Source organism: Larus michahellis, chromosome 15, assembly GCF_964199755.1.
Source record: "Larus michahellis chromosome 15, bLarMic1.1, whole genome shotgun sequence".
Taxonomy (NCBI): domain Eukaryota; kingdom Metazoa; phylum Chordata; class Aves; order Charadriiformes; family Laridae; genus Larus; species Larus michahellis.
In genome coordinates this window covers 1,435,537-1,460,858 of record NC_133910.1, presented here as the reverse complement: position 1 = coordinate 1,460,858, position 25,322 = coordinate 1,435,537, and the positions used below count along the sequence as shown (strand labels likewise).

General features: G+C 52.8%; 1 protein-coding gene across 1 annotated transcript; it reads left to right on the top strand.

Annotated features, from left to right (window-relative positions):
• Nucleotides 1-599: 599 nt before the first annotated feature.
• UAP1L1 (UDP-N-acetylglucosamine pyrophosphorylase 1 like 1) lies at nucleotides 600-22,903 on the top strand. Its single transcript, XM_074608556.1, has 9 exons — nucleotides 600-922; nucleotides 10,417-10,621; nucleotides 12,373-12,548; nucleotides 13,638-13,810; nucleotides 14,712-14,905; nucleotides 15,746-15,886; nucleotides 17,824-18,009; nucleotides 18,784-18,850; nucleotides 20,578-22,903. Exons 1-9 carry the CDS (start codon nucleotides 646-648, stop codon nucleotides 20,662-20,664), a joined length of 1,506 nt encoding a protein of 501 aa, XP_074464657.1. The 5' UTR covers nucleotides 600-645; the 3' UTR covers nucleotides 20,665-22,903.
• The last annotated feature ends 2,419 nt before the right edge of the window (nucleotides 22,904-25,322 follow it).

Below are 25,322 nucleotides of genomic sequence, written 5' to 3'. Positions count from 1 at the left end.
GCGTAGGGCATTGCACCGACCCTACTCTTGGCAGCCTGTGACCCCTGCAGGGGCTGCAGACACTCCGTGCCTCCTGACCCAGCCTTGGTCTTTAGGGTTTTGCGTCAAGCGACTTCACCGCTGCCGGTGCTGCGTCTCCGCTGGGCAGCTGGACTTGGGCTGGGGGCCCTGAGCCTGCAGCAGGCGTCAGGGCTGAGGTGGGGTGGCACGAGCTGTGCTGAAGGAACCCCACGAGCTTCCCCATTCTGCAAGCGCGGGCGCAAGAAGGGGCATGAGACTTTCCCGGGCAGGAAGGTCCCAGCACCCCTGGGGTCCCCGTCAGGTACAGCCCAGCAGCCAAACAACATCTCCCACCGGCTGGCACAGCCCACCGCGGGAAGGCTGCGAATTTGGCCGTGGGGGAGACGCTGCGCCGGCCGAAGGCAGCCCGCCTCGCCGGGCAGGGCAAGGGCACCGGGCAAGCACCGGGCAGGGCAAGAGGCAAGCTCCGGACAGTCCCCGGGCGAGCCGCGGGGGGGCCTCGGGGCGGCGGAGGAGCCGAACTCGGGCAGTGCCCGCCCCGGCCTCCATGTCGCGATCCCGCCCTCCGCGCCCCGCCCCCGCCGGTCCCTGCCGGCGGCGAGCGGAGGCCGGGGGCCGGTGGCCATGGGGCCGCCCGAGGAGGCGCGGGCGCGGCTGGCGGGCTGCGGGCAGAGCCACCTGCTGCGCTTCTGGGCCGAGCTGGGCCCGGCGGAGCGCGGGGCGCTGCTGGCCGCGCTGCCGCCGGAGCTGGGCGAGCACTGCCGGCTGGCGGCGGCGGCCGGGGCCCGCCAGCGCGGCCCGCCGGAGCGCCTGGACGGACGGATGGAGCCTCTCCCCGCCCGCCTGCTGGGCAGCGCCCGCCGCAGCGGCCCCGCCGCGCTGGAGCGCTGGGAGGCGGAAGGTGAGCGGGGCGCGGGGCCGCCCCGCCGGCCGCGGGAGGGGGCGCGGGGGGGGCTCCGTCCCGGCGGGCTCCCCAGCGCCGCCCGCCCGCCGTGCCAAAACCGCTGAGGTTTGTCCTCGAAAACCACCCGGGGCTGCCTGAAGCCCGGCTGGCCGGGCCGGGCCGGGTCCCTGCCCCGGCGCGGCAGCCACAACCGCCCCGCGGAGCCGTGGCCGGCGCGGGGTCCCGGGGCAGGGCCGGGCTGTGCGGCGGCACCCGCGGGGTGGCAGCGGGCTTGGGGCCGGGCAGGGGGGAGGCCAGGCGGGCGGGGAGGGGAGAGATCGGGGGTTCCGGCTGTACCGGGCCCTGAGCGCGGCAGGGGCTGCGGCGGCACTTCGGGGCTGAGGCGCTGGATTTCCGCTCTCGGCTGTGAAATCCCTTGGATGAGGCCCCGGGGAGGGGGGCGCGGGGGCTCCCATCGCTGCCGAGGCCGGCGGCTGCGCGGCGGCACAGGGCTGCCCTCCCGGAGCGCTGACGGGTGCGAAGGCAGGTGCCGTGTTAGCGGCTGGCACGGCTGGGGATGGCACGGAGCCCCATCCAAGGGGGGAGGGAGACGGGATCTGGGAGCAGAGCGGTCGGGCAGTGTGGAAGAAGCCCAGGAAAGCCCAACATCCTTGGTTTTTGGGGCCCGGTGGATGCTGGCGGCTTTTCCTGGTCACCCCGTGGGCGTGTGAAAGATGGGGGTGATGGGGGAGGTGGTGGCTGGGTGTGGGGGGCTGTTCTCCCCCCGCAGCACGTACGTCTTGCACTGACATCCTGTGCTTTTTTCCAAGTGCACGCTCTATTTCATTTATTTACAAACGTTCAGACGTGTCTCCCCTCCTTCCTTGTATGCTGTTAAAAAATAATCATCATTAAAAAAGGGAAGCCAGAAAAAACGCGCTGTGGTTGGAGAGACGCGTGTGTAAATTGTGGCAAGTGTCTGCACAGCCTTGACCCAAACCTGCCAGCAAAGAGGTGGGGGGATGCGTGGGGCAGGGGAGTAAACATTTCCAAACAAAAATAGAAGCGGCAGGGGAGCTTTTCTTCCGCATCAGACTCTGCTCCTGGGGCTGAGCGGGGATGGAGGGAGCAGGAGGAAACTCTGGTGACCCAGAGGCCACGTGTGCTCGGTTAAACCAGTATTTCCAGCGGCCGTGCTGACATCTCCAGCCGAGCAGAGGAGGGTGTCAGTGCCCTGCCGGTGTCGTGGCCGCTGCCCAGCCCTAAGCTGGCTTTGGTAGGGGGCCCGCTCGGATGGTGGTCCCTGCCTTTTGCTTGAGGGTGTTGCAGTGAGGAGGAAGGGAACCCGTGTATTCTAGTGGCTGGTGGGTCTAGGTCAGGGCTGCACAGTTAAATTTAAGAATTTTACCAAACTGGGTCCTTCGTCTAACGCCGTGCCAGGCCAGCAAGGAGCCAGTGTATCTGCCTTGTGCTGCCGTCTGCAGCAGGGAAGGGAAGGCAAACTGGGCCGGGCTGGCCTCACTTGCTGCCAGCGGTGCTTGCAGGAGTCCAGAAGGTCCAGCGTGGTTGGGACCACCAGCACCACGCACAAGTCACCTGGCCCCGATGTCCGGCTGGCCCCAAGCCACATCAGTCCTGCAGGCAGCGTTTTTTAATTTCTACCAGGAGAGGGGGACACGGTTCTTCTGTTTCCCTTTGGTTTGTTTTTGTGATCCATTTTAATGCTGGAGATTGGAATTGGCCTTTGGTTTTATTTCCCAGGGGAGGACAATCAGGAGCGAGACTTTGTGCCGCTGAACCCGAGCAGCGCTGGCGTGTCCCTGCGGATGTGGCCTCATCCCCGGATGCGTCCCTGTGGCCCTGCATGGCTTTTCCCAGAAGAGCCGCTGGCGGTGGCACAGGCTTTGTGGGGATTGTGGGCTCCTGAGGGATGCAGGCTCCAAAGGCTCTCGGTTCCAGCGAGCTGCTGGCGGTGCCGAGCTGGACGAGAGCAGAGGGAGCGGTCCCGAGCGCTGCTGGCCGTCCCCGAGGCTGGGCAGCTGGGAGAGCCCTCGGCTGCGGGGCCGGGGTCTCCCCGGGGCTGAGCTCAACCGTGCTCTGCCCAGGGGTGTCCGTGTTCCCAGCGGCTCCCACCTGCAGCGCGTCCTCTGCAAAGACTGAACAACCGAAATGACGCCTCTCCCTTCCCCCTGCCCCCTTTTTTGTGATAAAAATGGTGGTTAAAAGAACCAGGCAACTCAAAACTTAGTCTTGGCAACAGCCAAGGTATTTTTTCATTGTTAAAAAAAAAAAATAAATAGCATTATTATTGTCTCTGTGACAGTACAGCTCAGCCTGGTCAGATTTGCTTTCAGATCTTAAATAGAAAAATTAAGCAATCACGTTTTTGTGGGCAGCCTTAGAGGTGATGTTGTAGGTCAAGCACAGACACTTTTACATTCTGTAAATGTTTTATTAATGAAATCTTAACTCCTGGGCGTGGGCCGCAGTGTAGCTCCCGTTTCATCAGAGCATTCGCTGAGCCGTGCCGGTTAGCCGACTGCCCTGAAAAATTAAGGATTTTGGGTTTTTTGCTTTATTCTCTTGCTGACTGCTGTTGTGATCGGGCTGATGCAGGAGAATTCCGTCTGTTCTTGCAAGATCAATCTGTTCTTCCTGCAAAATCTATTTTTTTTTTTTTTTTTATTTTTTACTTTCTATGCAGAATAAGACTTACTGCAGCATTGCTGGCTATCTAACAGCCAACACATCTTCCCTTTTTTGTTTGGTTCGGCTGTTCGGATTTCTCATGCTGCAGAAAATAAGGTGCGTGGTTTTTCGAGAGGGATACATATTTCCATTTACTGCAGGAACGTGCAGCAAGATGAGTCAGTTGTTATGAACTTTAATTGTGAATATTAGTAGTTTTACAGCTGGTAAGTCAGAGCAGACCTACTTACTCAAATTTGGGGGGATATTCGTTTTCATGGGAACCTAAGATCAGAACCTTGGAAAAACTCCCCGGTAGTTGTAGGGTTGCATCGTAAATAACTGGGAATGCCATAAATGATGGGAAGGAGAGTTGCCTTGCTGGGTTTTTCACGTGTGCTGTGGTCAGCCCTCTCACGCGAATACAGCCCCCGTCAGGCTGCTGGATTTTGGGAAGAGAAAAAGAGAATGAGGCTGTTGATGTTATCAGTGGCATTGCTTTGGACTCGGGTTCATCCTGCTTAGGTCAAGGTTTCGTCCCCGCAGTGAGAGGCCCCTCAGGGAGGTGGGTGTGAGATGCCAAGTCACCATTGGGCAGATCCCATCCCAGGGAGTTGTGATCAATGGGGTGAAATCCTCTTGGCGGCTGGTCACCAGTGGTGTCCCTCAGGGCTCAGTTTTGGGGCCGGTTTTGTTTAATATCTTTATCAATGATCTGGATGAGGGGATTGAGTGCACCCTCAGTAAGTTTGCAGATGACACCAAACTGGGTGGGAGAGTTGATCTGCTGGAGGGTAGGAAGGCTCTCCAGAGGGCCCTGGACAGGCTGGATCCATGGGCCAAGGCCAACTGTGTGAGGTTTAATAAGGCCAAGTGCCGGGTCCTGCATTTCGGTCACAACAACCCCCAGCAACGCCACAGGCTTGGGGCAGAGGGGCTGGAAAGCTGCCCGGCAGAAAAGGACCTGGGGTGCTGGTGGAGCCAGCTTAACATGAGCCAGCAGTGTGCCCAGGTGGCCGAGAAGGCCAACAGCATTCTGGCTTGTATCAGGAACAGTGTGGCCAGCAGGGGCAGGGAAGGGATGGTGCCTCTGGACTGGGCACTGGTGAGGTCTCACCTCGAGTGCTGTGTCCAGTTCTGGGCCCCGCTGTACAAGAGGGACATTGAGGTGCTGGAGCGTGTCCAGAGGAGAGCGACCAGGCTGGTGAGGGGTCTGGAGACCAGGGCATGTGAGGAGAGGCTGAGGGAGCTGGGCACGTTTAGCTTGGAGAAGAGGAGGCTGAGGGGAGACCCCATTGCCCTCTACAGCTACCTGGAAGGAGCCATCTCTGGGCCAGCCCCGTTTTAGGGGAGCGGTGCCAGCCCTGACACCCCTTGAGTTGCAGCCAAGGATCCCAGCGGCTTGTGCTCGATGCTGCGTGACAAAGTGGGACCTCGCAGGCTTTTTCGATACAGCGTTGGCTCCAGAGCTTCACAGGAGTGATGCCCCTTGGTCGCAGTCTGTTGCTGTGCGTCAAGCTCGAGTTGGAGATGGGTGGGATGTGGTCCATTGCGCTGGGACCAGAGCGTGCGCGTGGGCGCCAGCCCGGCGGGGCTGCAGCAGGGATGGAGTGGGGCGAGCGCCTGACTTGGTCCACTCGCACCCCGCAGCAGCGCTCCCCGAGCTGCAGCAGCTGAGACCAGCAAATGCCAAGTTCAGACCTCAGACAGCTTTGTTTTAAATCAATGTGAAATACTTTAGCTCAAGCGATTTCTGTTCTAGATTATGCAGGGTTTTTAAAATGTTTTTATTGCCTTTTTGAAACAGAACAGTTTGGAAGTGTCCCGCAGGGGATTTTTTTTAGATCTTTTTTTGATCTCCATAAATCCTTCTCTTCCTTAATTTTTTATTTTTTTATTTTTTTTTCCTCTGGGCTGTTTTGGGTCGGGTTTGGTGGAAGGAGCCCACCAGCCTGGTGCAGTGCTGCTGCGGCGCTGCCCCACCCCTGTGGTACGGCCAGGCTCAGGTAAGGGTGAGCACTGCGGAGCGTGGGGCGGTGCTGTGTCCAGGTGTAAGGGACGGAGTGTAAATTCCCTGCCGAGGGGCAGGAGCCCCTCCAAGCCTTCAGTGGAACGCCTCGAACACTCGCAAGGAAGTAAATAACGCAGGCCTGGCCTTCAAAGAACCGATAAGGCTCACGCTTCTGGCGCCTGAAAGTGTGGGAGACCTGTCTGGTGAAGCCAGGATGGTTCTGCCACTCGTGTGGTGAGCTCGCTAGTTCTCAGTTCTCAAGGCCATTGTGTCCGATGAGTGACCTTTGCTTCATTATCTGCGAAATGCATATGGAAGCGCACACCCTGCATATGCCAATGACGATTACAGAGATCATGCTAAACATGTATGACCATGGCACTCGTGTCTCCACCCACATCGTGCCACACATCACCTGGGAGAAGGGAGAAAGCCCAGAGGAGGCTGTCCTGGGCAAGGGGGGTGGGCCGTGCTGATTCAGCAAACAGAAAAGGGGAAAATAAGTGCCCCTAGGGAACAAAGAAGAAACAAAGGAGAAGATACTGCCTGGGAAGATTCTTCCCAAGAAAGAAGATTGTGCCTGGGAAGATTTTTCCAAGAAAGAAGAAGTTTATGCCTGGGAAGATTCCCTGAGAAAGAGGCTGGAACCAGGGCTGGTGATCTCTTTATCTCTGTCTTTTTCTCCGTCTTTTCCTTTCTCTATCCCTCAGTTTCTCTTTTCTCTTAGAATTGTTAAGTAACGGTTAGAGTTGTGAAGTAACGACCTTAAGTACGACCTCAAATACCGCTCGCCGTAAGTTGTCCTACAGCTGTTGTTCAGTGACGCGATGCACACCTCACCACTTGCCATCATTTGTTATGTACCTGACCACTTATCGTGGACTTGTGAAGACCGACACTAACCATTTTGGTAAGCTAATAAATGTTTCCATGTGGGCCTTGAGATTTATCTCACCTTAGTCTGCACGGCTGAGAGTTAACGAATCTGAAGTCACTCACCCTCCCTCTTTCCTGGGAGTGGGACGTGACACCAGGCAGGGGGTTGATGGAGGTCAACGATGAACGTGCTGCAGCTGCACCGTGCCTTGCTCTGCCCAGTCAGTGTTATCCATGCAGTGTCCCCACCTGGAGCGGACCTGAGGGGGATGTGACTGGGCACGTTGATTTTACTAACCCCGTGCCTCAGCCTTCAACAGTCCAAGGCTGTTCAGATCGTTAGAGAGCTTCAGGTTTGCTTTCCTGGGGAACTGTCGGTTGTCTTGATGCTGGAGGAAGGTTGTATGTTTCCTTCCATGCTGCTGCCCTGGTGGCCCTCCACACTGGTGCCCTGGGGCACTGGTGTGGCACAACTGGTGCAGCTGTGTGGTGCAGCCAGGTATCTGCTTGCATCCTGAGGAGCAAGCTGGAGCCAGCTGGACAGTGACGTGTGTATATGTATATGTATATATATCTATCTCTCACCACCTTAGGTCTTCTGCCCAGTAGGATGCACTCACTGGGCTTGCTGGGCCTGCGCAGCTGCACGTGGTGGTCTCACGCTGCCGTCTGGTGGTACTCATTCAGCCTTGGGCAGCTGTGGCATGATGACATTGAGTCCTTCCCATCACCACGTTTCCAGGACCGTGTCCATCTGCTGTGGGTTTTAAATGCAGTTGGGAATCACTGGGAAAGTGACTTATCCAGTGTCATCCTTGCCTATGGGAATGACAGGAAGGACACTCTCGCCGGTGGTCGTGGCCAAGGGCTTTTCTTTGCTCAGACGCTGCTATTTATCTTGTTTTAGGAGAGACATTGCGGTGGAGAGGCCAAGATTAGGCTTGCTCAGGCATAGATTGGCCAAGCGAAATGCATTTCCTTGCGGAGCGGTGAGTCAGCTCCCCGTGCTGGTTGAGCTCAGCAGGACTGTGACAGTTGTTATTCCTTTTCCTGGGATAAAGGAGGGGAAGGGAATGGGCAGGATCTGTGCAACGCTGTCCTCACTCACGACTCTGCAGCCATGACTGTCCTCTCCCTGCCCTGCCGCAGGACAGGGGGTGGCTGCCACAACAGAGTGACCCAAACTGAAGAGTTTGGCTTTCCTTTCTAACCGCGATCACTTTCCCTCCCTCTCCCCACTGGTGATTTTGTCATCGCTGCTGACCCCGCCACTGGCCTGTCATTCCTCCCCGCTCCATCCCGCAGCTGTTGCTCCAGGGCACGGCGATGGTGGGGCTGGTCCTAGCAGGGATGTGGACCCAAGAGCCAGCTGGGTGCTGAGCACCCCCAGCTAGCCTGGTGCTGGGCTGGCTGTGGGTTTGCTGAAACTGCGTCTGCGTGGGGAGGAGAGAGAAGGGAGGGGAGAGCAGCCTGGTGGGAAAGGATGTTTTCCCCAGGTTTGTGTTCCCGAGGGCTGTGTGGCTGCCGCGAGCCAGGCTGGTGTGCAGGGCGCAGGTCTCACCCGCGCGCTTCCCTCCTGTGCCAGTTTGTGCCTCTTTGCCAGGTCTCGGTGGGGGACAGCCACCACCCGAGCCGGTGCCGGGAGGCCTGGAGCCACGCTCCGGCAGCCCCTTGCTCGGGCCCTTCCCGTGACGGAGCTGTGCTCTGGCAATCGCCTGCCGAGCAGGCGGCGGCAAACCACGGCCGAGGACCGGGGCAAGTACTAGTGCCGTATGTCATACCTTAGAGCCCCTGCTCTGTACCATTAGTCTTTTGCAATGGGAAGTTCAGTAAAGGTGCAAAGGAGCTGCTAACTGCTTGGGGTTTGTTGTGTAAGATTGTGCTTGTTTTATTTTCATCGCCGTACAGCTCACCCAGTGCTATCCTCTGTGCCTTTTAAGTTTAGAGCCATACAAGCTTCCCCCTCTATCTGAGGACCTCCTGAAACTTTGAAATCTCAGGACTTCCACCTTTAGCACAGGTTTCCCCCTAGAGAGCTCTCCTAATCCCACTGGGAGCGGGAGGGTGGACTGCAGGTCTCCAGAGGTGGCCCTGTGAGCTCACAGGCTCTGCAGCGGAGCGACGGCAGGGCTGCCTGAGCGGCTCCCTTCGGCGTGCCTGGGCGGGCGTTACCGGCCTTTTCGGCAGAAACATGGTGTTACTGCTGTGGTGGGACTGAAACTTGTAAGCGTGGGGAGGTCAATAGCATTGCTGCAATGTCATGGATGGCTGATGTCTGTTTTTATTGCTGAAAGCTAGATTTTTGAGCAGAATTAAAACCAAGTCAGGTTGTTAAAGCAGAAATTGGTATTTTCCCTCTATTGCTTATTTAAACAGCCAATTATTTAAAGATGAGCATGAAAACAATCCTGCTTGTCTTCTAATTTCGTATCTGTGGTCCCTGTGTCTTTCAGTCCAAGTCAGGAATTTTTTTAGTCCCAGATGTGGTTAAAAGTTGGGTGTTTGTCCTCTCCCCGGAGGTTGGGGTGAAGCAGTGTCAGGCTCGGCCATGGGGTGTTGACTTCTTGTGTTGGGTTGCAAAAGGCTCTGAGAGCAGCAGCAGAGCTGTGGCTTTTGACCTGGGCAGTCCCAGAGCTCAGTACGTTCCTGGAGGAGCACAAAGTGTTCCCTAAGGTGTTCTGGTTTAACACCAGCACAGGTTTAACTAAGCACCATGCAGCCGCTTGCTCACTCGCCCCCAGCGGGATGGGGGAGAGAACCAGAAGGGTAAAAGGGAGAAAACTCATGGGTTGAGATTAAGACAGTTTAACAGGGAAAGCAAAGGCTGTGCACGAGGAAAGCAAAACAAGAAATTCACTCACTGCTCCCCATCGCAGGCAGGTGTTCAGCCATCTCCAGGAAAGCCGGGCTCCATCACGCGTAACGGTGACTTGGGAAGACAAATGTGATCCCTCCGAACGACCCCCCCCTTCCTTCTCCTTCCCCCAGCTTTCCATGCCGAGCACGATGCTCCACGGCGTGGGACAGCCTTTGGGCAGCTGGGGGCAGCTGTCCCGGCCGTGTCCCCTCCCAGCTTTCTGTGCACCCCCAGCCCTCGCCGGTGAGAGGCAGAAAAGGCCTTGGTGCTGTGCCAGCACTGCTCAGCAATAACTAAAACGTCCCTGTGTTATCAACGCTGTTTCCAGCACAAATCCAAACCAGCCCCATACTGGCTACTATGAAGAAAATGACCTCTGTCCCAGCCAAAACCAGCACATAAGGAAAAATCTTTCTCATGGTTGTCAGTCGTTACTGTATTGCTGGCTTGAGAGAAGGCAGGGAACAAAGACAATGAGCTGGGTGTTTATTAGGTGGTCTGGTTCTTCCCCAAGTCCTGGATTCTCCTGGTTTGTTGGGAGAGATGACACTCTTTTTAATTAGATTGTGGGAGTTGTGGCTTCTGCAGGCTTGGCTGTGTTAGTCCTGACTGCAGCCAAACAGAAGCTGAAGCACAAGTAGAGATAGTTGATTAAGGCAGATTCCAGAAGTGCCCACGGTTTACTGAAAATGATGAGACTTTGCTTGTTTGGAATGTAGAAACACTGGTGATAAGGGACCTCGGGAGGTCTGTGGTCCAACCCTGATTTGGAACAGGACCGTACCCCGCCCTAGGTCAGGTCAGCTGTGGCTTTATCCTTGAAGGGACCTTTAAGCCTTGAAAACCTGGAGGGACATTCCCCACTCTCCGGACAGAGGAAACTGCTGCATGGAAGAGGTGAAATGAATTTTTTCATATTGCGTGCAGCGTTGTATTTCTCTCTGAGCCGCCAGCAGCGGACACTGCACTGGCAGCTTCTGGCTGTTGCCTGAGCTCTGCAGAAAGGCTCAGGAGAAGAGCACGGGGTGTTGATTACGTTTGTGGTTCTTACGTTCCCTTGGGGTTCTTTCTCCCATTTAGGCTTGCATCAGATCTCGCAGAACAAGGTGGCAGTGCTGCTCCTGGCTGGAGGACAAGGAACTCGCCTGGGAGTGAGCTATCCCAAGGGCATGTACGACGTGGGGTTGCCCAGTGGCAAGACCTTGTATCAGATCCAAGCAGAAAGAATCCGCAAAGTGGAGCAGCTCGCGGGCCAGAGGCACCACTGCAAGTGTGCCGTCCCCTGGTAGGTGACCTGGAGCCATAGACCTACTGTGCAGGGCTCTCTGTGTCGCAGTCTTGCCCACGTCGTCTTCTAGAAGCACTTTACTGGGTGCCGTATGGAGACACGTCAGGGGAGAGCCTTTTGTCCGCAGGATGTGCGATGCCAGCAGCTGGGGGAGGGTGCGCAGGGGTGGGAAGTGACGGGTTCGTGTCTGCAGACCTGAGGGTCCGAGCACTGCCCTTGAATGGCTGACCACTACCCTCACTGCTGCACCATGCCGTCTCTTCAAGAACGGTCCGTGACAACACTATGAACAGCACTTCCCGGTGCCTGTTTCAGATGCTTTGCAAGGGTTTTCATCCGTTTGTGCTGTGCTTCCTCAGATTCCTGCATGGAGGGAGAGATTGCCTAGAGCTCACCTTCCAAGACCCCCTGCCTCCCCTTGCCTGCAATTTCTGCTGCAGCAAAAAAAGCTCTTCCCCTCGCAGCAGTAAATGCTTGTTGTGCTCCATTTTCAGGCCACCTCCTGCTGTTGTTGTTTACAGCTCTCTGCTGTCTCTCCTGGCCGCTCCTAGCTTTCAAAAGCCTTCAGGCTTCAAAAGAGACTAGCTCTGTGCAAGGTGCAAAATATGAATTCCCGATGGGATGTGGTGGGTGAGAGAGAGGAAGGCACTGGGACAGGCTGCTTGGAGTGTTTTCGGCTAAGTGGTCTTCGTTAGACTACAGATACCTTTGTGAAATCACTGTCTGGTCTGAGCCAGGCTGGGGAAGAGTGAAAGAGCAGGTGTCAGAGGTCTTCAGGGTAGCACGTTGTTTTACAAATTGGAGATCAAAGGTGATTTGAGTCCATGTTGTGTTTCTTTCGGAAGCCATGCATGCATGGCCTGAATTGCAAACGCACCATCTCTGGTGCTGCTGGAAGCCAGGATTGGTGTTCGCAGGGTACAACATCTGCTGACGGTGTTCCTCTCCAGGGTACAACATCTGCTGACGGTGTTCCTCTCCCCGGGCTGAGGGGGCAGGTGGCTGCTACAGTACACCAGAGGCCAGGCTATGCTGTGCTGCAGAGGTGTAAATCAGGGGGAGTGCGAGGTCCAGGCTCTGCTGTGCAAGGGAGCGATACCCCTGGCATGCTGGCGGAGGACCCCTATACCTGTGCCAATAGCTGTTGAAGTGCTTGCCAGGTAGATGATGAAGATGGCCCTTAGCCACGGTTGAAGAAGGAAAATATTGGAGGGAGAGAGAGCAGCAATGGAGCTGGAAGAAGAGGAGGAAACAGAGAAACTTAAGAGAAAAACAAACCGTGCAGGCAGCATTTGAAAATGTGTCTGTTTGTCTTGGCACAGAGGAGGTGCTGGCAGACTGAGCGTCTGGGGATTCGCAGCTCGGTCTCGGTACCTCATGCTGGTCAATGCTTCTTTAAGCTTAAGAAACTTAACATCAGCTCGAATCTAGGGTGAACGAGGCTGTTGTAGTGTCCTTTGCCTTGTTTTCCAGCTCATTCGTGTATCCAGATGTCATTCACATTTAGGGAAAGGCTCTTCTGTTGTGGCTGGAGCGAAGCCCGGGGTTAGAATCGTGCACAAGACCCTGTGCAGCCTTCCTGTGGGATGAGCGCCGGAGGAGAGCTCTCCGGCTCGGTCGCATACCGCAGGATACTGCAGTGTTTCTCATTTAACACTTTCGGGTTTCCTCCTTTTTACGTTTCATTTGTAGTTTTGTCTTTTGCTTGTGCTTTTCTTGCTCATCGCTCAGCACCCGTTCCTTCCCAGGTATATCATGACGAGTGAGTTCACGCTGGGGCCGACAGAGGAGTTCTTTGTAGAACACAACTACTTCAACCTGGATAGGTCCAACGTGGTCATGTTTGAACAGAGGATGCTGCCCGCCGTCACCTTTGATGGGAAGGCCATCTTGGAGGAGAAGGGGAAAATTGCTATGGCTCCAGGTACCCTGCTGTTCCCTCTTACATGGTACAGTGATGGAATGTACGTTGATAATTGTTACTAGCCATCATCCAGCCTCGGCACGTGGAGTAGTCAATGGAGGTCAGTGTTAATGCTTCTGATTAGCGTGGGAGGGTTCAATTAAGTGTTTCAGGCTGGTGATCAATAGTGTAGCAATCTCTGGTTAGTTCTTGCTGGAGATTTGCCCAGGGCACCTGTTTTTTGTGGAAGCCTGGGAGTACTGGCAGGATTAGGAGTGGTGCAGGTTAGGAACAACGTGCGTCGGCAGGGCTGTGCGCGAGGTCCCTGGGGGGCTGCCTCCCAGGGGTGAAGCTGTCAGGAGCCGGGCTCCTATTTGAGGCTGGAAACGGGTAAAAAAGCAGCAAGAAGATTTACTCTAGCCAAAATGAATGGCAGTGTCTCACCAAGTAAAGTTCTCGTCTTCTCTTAATCTGGACACCGTAAGAAGCTCGGTGGAGGCAGCCTGGTTGGGGCCGTATTGCAGTGATGCGGTTTTGTGGCCTCAGAGTGGTTTTCCTGAGCTGACAGGGGTGTCAAAGGAGGAACCGTGAAAGGGCGATCTGCGATGGGCAGACGTGCAGGTGTCTTTCATGCAGCTGCAGTTCAAACCTTTAAAAAGGCATTGGGAAGTTGCAGGGGGGAAGACAAACAGAGAATAAGATTTTTTTTAGTCTCTTTCTCCGGGCTGAGTTTTAATTATGCTTTTGCTCTGCACTGGAAGAGAAGAAATGTAACAAGCTTTTCCAACCCTCTGCGTAATGTTTTGCCCTTTAGTGTTCACCTTCTGAGGATAAGGCTTCGTAAAGTCCTGTAACGCTTGTCTGTGAGGCCGGTCCCCACGGTCCCACGCTGCAGGTGAGGGAGCTGGGGCCTGCAGGGGACCAGCCTTGCCTGAACTGTTGTGCAGAGCGGGAAGTAGAATCTGGAAGCACTGACTCTTGGCTAGAAAGCATTCCCTGCTCTCCTGTTAAAGAAAGTTTGTTCAGGACTTTCAGCTTTTGCTCTTAGCTGCAAAAAAACCTGCGAAGTCACTAATTAACCGGGGCTTTCTCTTTTCTCTTGCATTGTAGATGGCAACGGTGGCTTATACCGTGCTTTGGTGGATAATAAGATCTTGGACGACATGAAGCAGCGTGGAATCCAGTATGTGCACGTATACTGTGTGGACAATATCCTCGTGAAAATGGCAGATCCAGCCTTTATAGGCTTCTGTGTTTCCCAAGGGGCAGATTGCGGTGCAAAGGTGAGGTGGTGCTAAGCTGGGCCGTTTTCCCACCGAGGGTTAAGGTCTGATTACACTTGGAAGCTGCTGGCCGGGGTGAGCTTAGAAGAACCGGGGTGTTCGGCCCTCTGTTCCGCAGCACACTTCAAGCGGATTTAGAGGAGCCGCTTGCTGCCTGCGTTGCATTCAGAATCCCTGCCTGCGGGTGTCCTCCTCCCCTCTTCCTAGAGTACTGCGGAAAATAAACTTCAATTAGAGCAGGGACGGTAACTGCACAGGAAACTACAAACTGGAATTGCTTCCCCTTTGTGCCCTGCCCGTTCTGCAAAGGCACTTGGGCTGTCTAGAAGCCATATTGGACTGGGTTGTGTTTTATAAATGCACCTTCAAGTCTAACGTAGGCATTCCTTTATGCCCCGCTGTGGAAGGTGGGGAAAGCCAGACCAGCCTGGTTTTGTCATCTGTCCTGGTTTGGGCTGGGCTGGACACTAAATTGGTTCTGTTTTGCCTCAAACCAGGACATCACCCTAAAGCAGCAGGTGGCTGAGGAGAGATTTATATTACTTTAATCAATAACAGTGTTCATGCAAACAGGGAGCTGAAGGCTAACAGCTGCAAACATTTTTCATTTAACGCCAGGTCCCAGTCCTTGATAAGAAAAACGCCCCACAGTATGCTGGTTTCTTTTAATTGCTTTGTCTTCTGAGCGTCTGTGCAATCTAGCGGTCGAGTACTGGGTTTTAGTCCCAGTTGTTGGGCACGGTGTGCCTCCAGGCTACTCCGTACACCCAGCACTGCCTGTGCTCCTGAGGTGCTGGAGGGTCAGCGTGCACCAGTCCTGGAGGGTCGTTTGTAAGCGGGAGTTGGAATAGTGCTGATGTTTTCTTCCTCCTTGTAATAGTCCTCCGTCCCGTGGCTGCAGGTGGTGGAGAAGGCGTACCCCACAGAGCCTGTTGGGGTGGTGTGCTGTGTGGATGGCGTCTACCAGGTGGTGGAGTACAGTGAGATCAGCCTGGAGACTGCACAGCAGCGAAACCCCGACGGGAGGCTGAAGTACAGCACTGGCAATATCTGCAACCATTTCTTCACGGTTGAGTTCCTGGAGATGGTGGCCCAGTAAGTTCCAGCAGACCCGCTGGGCAGCCGCGCAGCCCAGAAATGCCTCCAAGAGGGGGGGCGTTCCCATTTCCCACTCTGTAATTTCAGTTATAGTACCTCTTGCTCTGCTCTTCACCTCCCCTCTCCTCCAAACAATTTGAAACAGCGGTGTGCCCCTTCTGACAGCCCCAGCATGCTCTTCAGGCCTTGCCCAATGAAGAGGTTGCATGCTTTGCTGTAGCTAAATCGGTTGAGCTATACCAGCGCGTGACCTTCCCGGGCCTGCAAGGGTGAGCAGCCGTATGGGCAGCAGTGTGGTCAGTGACGTGGGCAGCGATGCAGCCCCACACTGAGGATTTTCAGTGGGAGCGTCACCCAGGCCATCCCTTGGGACAACGGAGCTTGGGGGAGAGGGTGAAACTGGGGCAGGACTCTGCACCTTGATGTTGGGAGACGAGGATGTGATGCTGGGGATTCAGCGAGCAGGGACACGACCTTCCTGAAGAGCTTGATCCACCCTTGTGAGAGGGATCTGCTCTGCTCTGTTGTCATCCTGGTCAGATAACAATTTGGGTTACCTTTTTTTATCTCTGCCTGCAGTTTCAGCTCGACACTGGGTCCTCCCTCTCCTCTTGCTTTACCCTGTCCTGTCCCACTGGTGCGGGGGGTGCGGCTGGCTGGGCTGCTCTGCTCAGTGAGGTGTTCCCTCGGTGTGACTTGGATCAATTTGGAGAGAGCAATGCCCACAACAGTTGAGAGATGACCCAGAGCAGTAATAAACCATCCACTTCCCAGAAGAGTACTCCTTTTTTCTAAATGGGCACAAAGTAAATGAACTTATTACTTCTCCTTTTGCAGGAAATACGAGCCGCAGCTGAGGCATCACGTAGCCATAAAGAAGGTGCCCTACATTGACGAGGAGGGAAATCTGGTAAAACCGCTAAAACCGAACGGGATAAAGCTGGAGAAGTTTGTGTTTGATGTGTTCCAGTTCTCTAAGTTAGTGGTAGACATGATTTTATTTTTTTCTTCCCTTTCTCAATGTTTGTTTGAATGACTCGAGGTTGTAACAGACCTTGCCAAGGGAGTGTGTGGTTTGTGGGTTGTCAGAAAGGCTGTTGTATCTACACCAAGCTCCAGCACAACATGCTCCCAGTGCGGTCACAGAGCGCTCGGCGGCAGCCACGCTGCTCTGACCATGCTCCCAGAACTGTTTGTTCCACCGAGGATGTGTTGGCTGGCCTGGCCTCTGCCAGCCCTCTGAAAGAGGGGAAAAAAAAAAAAAAAAAAAAGAGATGAGGCGCAAAGCCAACATTTAATACAATTCAGACTCACAGAAATCGGGTCTTTCAGGATTGTGGCTTCCATGGCAACTGCAGCTCTGGTTTTCGGTGGGTGTTACAGAATCCCAGGCTGGCGGGGGTTGGAAGGGCCCTCTGGAGATCACCCAGTCCCACCCCCGGCCAGAGCAGGGTCACCCAGAGCAGGTGGCACAGGAACGCGTCCAGGCGGGGTTGGAATGTCTCCAGAGACGGAGACTCCCCCACCTCTCTGGGCAGCCTGTGCCAGGGCTCTGCCACCCTCACAGCAAAGAAGTTCCTCCTCATGTTGAGGTGGAACTTCCCATGCTCAAGTTTGTGCCCGTTGCCCCTTGTCCTGTCCCCGGGCACCACTGAGCAGAGCCTGGCCCCATCCTCCTGACACCCCCCCTTTCAGTATTTATCAGCGTTGATAAGATCCCCCCTCAGTCGTCTTTTTTCCAGACTGAAGAGACCCAAATCCCTCAGCCCACGCCCTTTGTGCTCCAAAACCAGTTGCTTGAGCACTGTGGGGCCGAGTTACTGTTGCTGTGGGGAACTGTCAGTGTTGACTTGCCAAGCTCTAAAACATAGCTGGGAGCGCTGTGACGTAGTGTTAGCGCAGTCAGGGGTACTTAGTGTTTAGGGAATGTGGGACTTTAATAATTTAGGAATTTAGGATAAGTGCTCTTATAATACCTATATTCCAAGGTCTCGAATTCAGCAATAAAGTTTCTGGTTTAGGCTTAAACAAATGGCAAAAAGAGACCGCAGGCAAACTGAATTATCTTTGTTTGGGGATAGTAGTTTTCTTTTTAGAGGATTACTTTAAGGTAGAGAGCTCAAGGTTTGAACTGGTCTCCGTTTCCTGACATATGTTCAGTAAAGAACCAAAGGCAAAAAACCATCGTGATGGAAATGGTGCTGAGTTCTGAGCTTTGAGAGGGCTCATTTGCAAGCGGTGATTCCTTGTGCTTTTTTAATAACACTGCAAAACCAGCTTGGCAGCTGCTCTTCACACGTGAAATGCAGAAACGCAGAGATGCTGCTGTGGCATTTTTGATTGCATTCCCGTTTCTGGTAAACAGCCGTACCTAACATTCAACTGCGAATCCTCCTATATTGCATATTCATCCCTGGGAACTGGTGTCCTCGGTTGATCCTTGCCTACAGGCTCCCAAGCAGAGCGGCTGTTTCTTGGAGCAGGGCTGCGGCGCTCTGACGGGAGCCGCACAGCTGGGCGCTGGGTCCGAGCTTCAGGCATCGCTGCTCTCTCCAGCTTGCCGTGTTCTCAGCTGAGACTCTTTGCGCGAGTCTCCTAGTGCCTGGGGAGGTTTCTGGGGGATCTCTGCAGAACTCTCGCTTTTCCTCTCACCTGTGCGCGGCTCTGGAGGGTCGTGAGGCTGCTGTTAGGTTCCCAAAGAGACCAGGCTTCTTGTGTTTTTCCATCATACAGCCCTGGTACTTCTTCGCTCTTCAGATGGGAGGTGGGCTTCCCTTAGCTTGACTGTCCCAGGCTGCATACATCGATGCTCCCTAAAATATATATGAGTCTGTCCCCATGAAAGCTGTTGTATCAACAGGGCTGATGGCTAGCTTTGTTTTTCGTTATCACTGTTTTCTCCCCTTTGTCGGTAGGAATTTTGTGGCATTTGAAGTTCTGAGAGAAGAGGAGTTCTCGCCACTAAAAAATGCAGACACAGCTGACAAAGACACTCCTACCACTGCTCGGCAAGCCCTCCTGGCCCAGCATTACCGCTGGGCTCTCAAGGCTGGGGCCAGATTTCTGGATGAAAATGGTTGCAGGATACCGGAGAAACTCAGGTACGGAGCTCTGTGACCTTCTCTGCAGCTTCTCTGCCTGTGGCTGCCCAACCGTGCCAGCTGGGTAATGGCATGTACTGTGCTCTACGAAACCAGGCATTAGTTTGATCACAGGGTGACTTGGCATGGTTTTCATTCAGCTGGCCTTTCTGAACATGCAGAGTAATGTCCGTTGCAGCTCCTGCTCCATCCGCGATCGTGAGTGCTCTACACAGTGCTCTGGAGTTTATCTCTGGCAGACATTCCTGCCCTTGGGGTCGTGAGTTGACTCCTTCTATAGGAGCTTGTTAGGCAGGGGCAGCCTTTTCCATCATTCTGGATCTGGCCAGCCCAAGGAATTGTAATTTGTAGTTCTCGCCAGCTTTTCTGAATATAGCCCCAGTGCATAAAGCCCAGCAAGATTCTCAGGTGGGCTTAGGGATCGGCTATTACAGCAATTACCAATTCAGATTCTTCCTGCATCACACTGAATGAAGAAGCTGCTTTTACTCCATGGGGCTATTACTTCATCAGCTCATAGTTTAATAAACCCACAAGCTGTTCATCTTAACTTGAAAAGCACCTCTATAAAAGCGATGTTCTTGTTTTGATGAGAAACGTTTGGGAGCTGCTAATTCTGTTTTATATTCACACTTCGTGTTCGAATAATGTCTGGTGCATATGAATATATCAAATGTCTTATCCTTCTGGATATCCTGTTCTTGATGATCTTTTGAAGAAGATGCCCTGTTTTTTAAGCGTAGCAAGAGGTTAATCCTGTGTTCTCTTCTCTAGTCTCTCAGGAACTGAAGACCCTCCAGCTGTGTGTGAGATTTCTCCGTTAGTGTCTTACTTTGGAGAGGTGAGAATAACTATGGAGGTATTTTTAAGAGTGTGCAGGTATGCATCTGATTTCCTTCCAAACACGACGGGGGATTTCTTTAGCCTGGGCAGGGTAAGATCAAGGGAACTAGGACTCTGAGTTCTCTTTGTGGTTCCATTATGGTTTACTCTTCATCAGTTTGTTCACTCTCAGTTTTAGCCATCTGTAAAATGAGATTTGCAACAAGGCTGCACAGTTTCATTGAGACTCACAAATACTTTGAGATCTTATGAATAATTCAACAAGGGCAAGTGCAGGGTGCTGCACCTGGGGAGGAATAACCCCCCGCACCAGGACAGGTTGGGGCTGACCTGCTGGAGAGCAGCTCTGTGGAAAGAGACCTGGGAGTCCTGGGGGACAACGGGATGCCCACGAGCCAGCAATGGGCCCTTGTGGCCAAGAAGGCCAATGGCATCCTGGGGTGCATCAAGAAGAGTGTGGCCAGCAGGTGGAGGGAGGTCATCCTCCCCCTCTGCTCTGCCCTGGGGAGGCCGCACCTGGAGCACTGGGTCCAGTTCTGGGTTCCCCGGGTCAAGAGGGACAGGGAACTGCTGGAGAGGGGACAGCAAAGGGCTGCCAAGATGCTGAGGGAACTCGAACACCTCTCTGATGAAGAAAGGCTGAGGGGTTTGGGTCTCTTCAGTCTGGAAAAAAGACGGCTGAGGGGGGATCTTATCAACGCTGATAAATACTGAAAGGGGGGGTGTCAGGAGGATGGGGCCAGGCTCTTTTCAGTGGTGCCCGGGGACAGGACAAGGGGTAATGGGCACAAACTTGAGCATGGGAAGTTCCACCTCAACATGAGGAGGAACTTCTTTGCTGTGAGGGTGGCAGAGCCCTGGCACAGGCTGCCCAGAGAGGTGGGGGAGTCTCCGTCTCTGGAGACATTCCAACCCCGCCTGGAGGCGTTCCTGTGCCACCTGCTCTGGGTGACCCTGCTCTGGCCGGGGGTGGGACTGGGTGATCTCCAGAGGTCCCTGCCAACCCTATGGTTCTATGATTCTATGAAAAGTGCCGAATATTCAAATTACAAAATCCATGGGGTCACTGTATTCAGTTGTATGCTAATTTGTGTCCGTCTCCCGTGGTGAGTGAATGAGAAGTGATGTGTGCATTGGCTTTAGAGAAACCACATCTTAGAACGGGTTTCTCAAGTTTGTCCCTCTGAAAATAATTGGTCCTGGGAAAGCTGCTGCCATTCAGTAGTGAGAAGAGGAGCTTCCCTGTGTCGGACAGACAGGGTGAGAATGAGTTGCAGGAGGATGTGGGGGCACCGTGGAGAAGAGTGATCATAAAACATTACATTTTTGCTAGGTTTGTGCATGCAGGTAGCAAACTCATCACAGTCAATTGTGATGAGTTACGACTGGGTTGTAAGAACGAAATGAAAACAAGGCAATTTAAGTTGACATTTCTCTGCTAGGATTATTCTAACGTGAGTTAAGGATGCGCCTTCCCATGCCTGCCCCTCCCCAGGAAGCTTGTTTCTGAGATCCGTTGTTTTATGGTTCATCGGTGCTTGTCCTTCATGAACCCCAGGCTTGGGGCTGAAATGCTTTCCATCTCTGCTCTGGGGAAACTCTTGCTGTTGTCTGTCCTTCCCAAGACCATTTAACTTTTGAGGACATTACGTAGACTTAAAAATACTGCGGGTAACCAGTCTGATGCATTTACCACCTAACGGTACTGTTTTCACACATTCTCAGGGTCTGGAGGCGTACATGAAGAACAAAGACTTCCCTTCTCCCTTTGTACTCGATGAAAACAAAGCGGAAATGCTAGGAAATTCTTGAAGAGCAGGGAGGCCTTTCCCCCTCAAATCAGATGTCTGTCTGTCAGATCCATTATAAGAACCGACATTACTAAAATGTCGGTATGAAGTGCGCTATTAAAAAAACCACATTGCTTCGCAGTGTCAGATTGATGCCAAATCCTTGCAGCAGCTGTGTTTACACACACATGCGTGCTCACCAGTTCTGTTTGGTAGCTGTGAAGGCTATGCCTTTTACCTCCGTCTGTTTTGTAGACTTGGATGTGAATGAAGATGAATACCTTGCAGGTACCAAACGGATTTTATATTTCTTCTTTGCTGTGCATACAATTATGTAAAAGAGCCAGTCATGGCCTAATAAATCAGCTTTGCTTTCAAGAAGATTAAATCTCTTCAGTGCCTTGTTAGGTATCTTCTTTGTGCTGGTGGAATCGAGAGGTTTTTTTGGTTTTATTTTTACATTGTGTGCACAACTGAAGAATCAGTTTGATCCGTCTTTCCCCTAATCCTGTGCTGGTTAGAAGATCCAGTTCAGCAATTGCATCCTCCAGCCAGCTCGCAGAGAGGGTCTGCTGTAGGTAGGGATGGTGCTGTGTGTATGCGTTGCCTGAGGTGTTTTTTCCCAAGCAGAACAGTCTGGTTTGTGTGTCTAGGCTCGCTGGTGCCATTCCAAGAAAACATAAGTAAATATGCAGCTTAGTCTGATTGCTCTTTACAGCCGTAGTGACCTGTATTTTTTAATTTAAAAAAAAAAAAAGAAATAGATGATGTGAATTTTTTTCACAACAAGCCTCTGCTCTTCCTGGCTATAACAAACATTTATTTTGCTTTTCTGTTTTCTGTTTAATGTATACCATAGCTCTCAAAGGGGTACTCTTTTTAAAAGTGCCTGAAAGTAATAAGAGGTAGAATTTAACGCTTAACCAAAACCAAAAAAAGACTTAGTCTCAGCATAACCAGCGTACACAGTAAAACACCAGCCTCTGCTTCTACAGTTTCCGGCCAGTTAGTTTTCCACCATTCTTTCACTTATGAAATAATTATTTAGGTGCCTTCCTTTTAAATATATTATTAACTGTAATGTAAAGTGTCAGCTAATTAAGGACGCTAATTGCCAGAACATTTCTAGCTTGTGAACTCATCCCTGGCCGAGGGATCCCAGGGTGGCCGTGATCCACAGCTGATTGTTCCTGTTCAGCCTTTGGATGCCGCCCCCCAAGCTCGTGCCAGGCGGGCGCCGGCGCTGGACACGCCAAAGCCCTTCCACCCTTCCTGAGGGTGCTCTGGCTGGGCTGCCGGGCGGCCTTTGCTAGAGGAGCACTCTACTTTTACCCTAAACCAGGCGTTAAGGAAGGTGTGGAGGAAGGTGCCTCACCTGGAATGTTGTTATTTCATGCATCTGCCTCTGCAGAGGAATTGCCAATGCTATTTTATTAAACATAAATCTTTTGAATAACTTCTGTGGCTTTCTGTAATTCCTGACGTGAAGCTGTATACAGAATGTTGGGGAAGTATAAAAATGGCTTTGAGGGTAAACACAGTTTGTAAGTAGGCGCATGTTTGCCAAAGAAAGCATCTAAATGTCAATGGCAGAGTTTTCAGGTATCGAGTGTATCTGCGTGCACCTAAGTAATGAGCCTTTTGCACATGCACACCAGCTAATGACCGTTCCGATTACCTCATTTTGCATGTGCCCCGGTAATTCCCATTTTTAGTATAAATTAAGTGTTTCTCCTTGACACTCAATTCTGTAAGTATTTTCGCGCAGTGTTTTATGGGTCATTCCATTCCTGTCAGTCGGGTTTTATGTCTGAGAACAAACTGTGTTGTATCTTTGTGAGTATTGCTCGCTGGTACAGGTGCACGCTCATTTTAAATTGCACTGTGCTATAAAGAAAGGATATTTCTTTTGCTCTTTCTAAAGTGCTTTCTCTGTTGAAACGTCAGTTCCAATGTGCTTTAATCATGTGTATGCTGAGCTGCTGACGTGGTTTTTAGAGGTTGTTTTCAAGGAGAAGCTGAATTAGAATGCTGAATGCCTTGTCTGTTGGGGGTTTTTTCTGTGACTCCTCACATTTTAAACTGGAACACAGAAAGACTCTTGAGAGAATGTTAAAAAAAAAAAAAAATCTGTCCTGTATGTAACAAAATAATTCTTATGCATTATGAAATGAAAAAAGTACCTGAAACAAAGGGAGGTCCTGTTGTACTCCAGAAACTCTTGGACATTAAGCATTTTTACAATAAAGATGTTACTGTGATTTCTATGTGTCTGTCTGTGTTTCTTGTCCATGAGGAATATAGACTTGTTGTCTTTGTGCCTACGTGTCATGGGTGTTGTCACCACAGCTGCAGGACACTGAGACAGTGTCGCTGATGGTGTGGCTGGAGGCTGCAGTGCCCACGCTTCAGGTGTGCGGGGGGATGTGGGATCAGCAGAGGGTAATTCCTGACAGGGGTTGACACTGTATTTTTCATCAGAAAACAGAGATTCTGTTCTTGCCTGCAATCCTGTTTATTTTTTTTTTTTCCCCAAGCGTTTCAACTGAGTTTACTGAGGGGAGTGGTGGGTGGTGTGTGGTTTTCGTTTATTTAAAGTAGATTTGAGTGATCTGGATCTGAGTCAGGCTTTCGCAGCTGTTGTGTAGGTAACGAGCACTCGCTGTGGTGCAACTTTTGCTTGGCTTCCCATTGACAGGCACTTTTTGAACAGGGTTCTATTTATAGAACCATCAGTAGGGGAAGTTAGTAACTTTTCGCAAATGACAGATTGTCCTTTCTTTTGGGGGTTTAGTGCTCAACCCAGCAAAGGTCAGAAGTAGATATTCTTCCTTCCTTACCTGTTTCACCCCATGTTTCTCTCTTGGCACCCATATGAAAGCTGCTGGGGTTTTTAATGTGTTTTTAACCTACATGAGTCAGTAGTTTCCTGTGATAGGAAAATAAATATAAAAATTGAATGCATGCTTCAGGCTTCTGTTAAATTTGTTCCTCAGCTTTTTTGTGTGGAGTGTTCATATCTACCAGAATTGTTTGCTTGCTTAGTTTTTTTAATCATTAAATGCTCAGAAAAACACCCTATTTTCATTTTTATCTAGAAATCTAGTGCGAGGTGGAGTCCAAATTTAAAGGCCTAAATGATGCATGTTCAGCGAATAGGCGCAGCTGCAGGTGAATTCAGTACCAGTACAGCAGTAGTCTTAAAGCAGCTGCTTCAGTGCTTTCTTTTTCCTGTTGGATGATGGACCTGGTCTAGAAGTAATGGTTATTACAAAACCACAGTCCCTGAACGTGTGTGTACATCACCAAACAGCGCTCTTCCCTATTCCTCTGCGCCCACTGATGACGTCCCTCTGCCGCCCCAGTGAAGATGCAGAGAACTGTTGGCACAGGCAGTGACGAAGGGCTGGGGGTCACTGGAGAAGCGGGTGAGGGAAGGAATTGTGTGGGACGAGTGGATGCTGCTGAGTACCAAAATTCAGTGCTAGATCTTAGGGGTTTATTTACACAACCCCTTAAGTTGCTTTTCACTCGCTCACACACATCCTCTCACGGATTTCAGTTGTCTGCTCTCAGGCCTGTGTTCCCGTGTTGTCTGCCCGGGACCGTGTGTGTGTGATGCGGAGGAAGAGGGATGCCGGCTGCCAAATGTGTCTCTGTGGTTCTCACTGGCAGGTGGCAATGACACTAGGCAGCTCTTCTCTGTCCTCTTGGAGTCCATGTTGTTTGGGGTTTTCCTTGGCTGTGCTCACCTTCCTGGCGGCAGTGTCTGTAGTGCATCCTCCTTTTGTCGGGGCACAGTGTCGTCTGCTGCCTGGCTGGTGCTTTGGCCTTACCAGCGCGGTTCTCCAGGCTGGTGGGAGCCGCACCTTCCCGAGCTCGACCGATGGGAGCGCGCAGGCCCTTCTGTTAATTGTCATTGAGCTGTTTTCCCCAATGACCTCTCACACGCACGTTTCCATTTATGTTTCTTTCAGGCCAATATTTCTGTGGCTGATCTCTATGTTATAATCTCACAACACAGAGGAAAAGTGATTGCTCCCAGCGTCTCCTTACACCTCATTTACTGTGAGGGCGGTGAGCCCCTGGCCCAGGTTGCCCAGAGAAGCTGTGGCTGCCCCATCCCTGGAGGGGTTCAAGGCCAGGTTGGACGGGGCTTGGAGCAACCTGGGCTGGTGGGAGGTGTCCCTGCCCAGGGCAAGGGGTTGGAACTAGATGCTCTTTAAGGTCCTTTCCAACCCAAACCATTCTATGATTTCCCACAAGGGCCAGTAAAGTCCTTGCTGGGCAGGGACTGGCTCTGTGGTGAGAGTAGGTAAAGTGAGGGCCAGCAAAGGGAAAGAGCGAAAGAAATTCAGCCCTGAACCACCCCCGGCTCCCCGAGGTGCCGGCGCCAGGAGGACTGGTGGCTTTGCTCCGGCTCGGACCAGGCCCACACCGACGGCCGCGTCCCCCCGTGTCGTCGGCGGGTGCGCGGTGCGGGGCCCCCGCGGCACTAGCGCTGCATGAGGCGGTGAGGGCCACGGCTGCCGCTTCCCCGCCCGCGGTGCGGAGGACGATCCCCCGCGCTCCCGCCGGGCGCCGGGCCTGGCTCCCCGCGGCGGGTCCGGCGCCCCCCGCGGCCGCCGTTGCTAGGGCGCGGCGCGGCTGTTGCTAGGGGCGCCATAGAGCCCCGGAAGT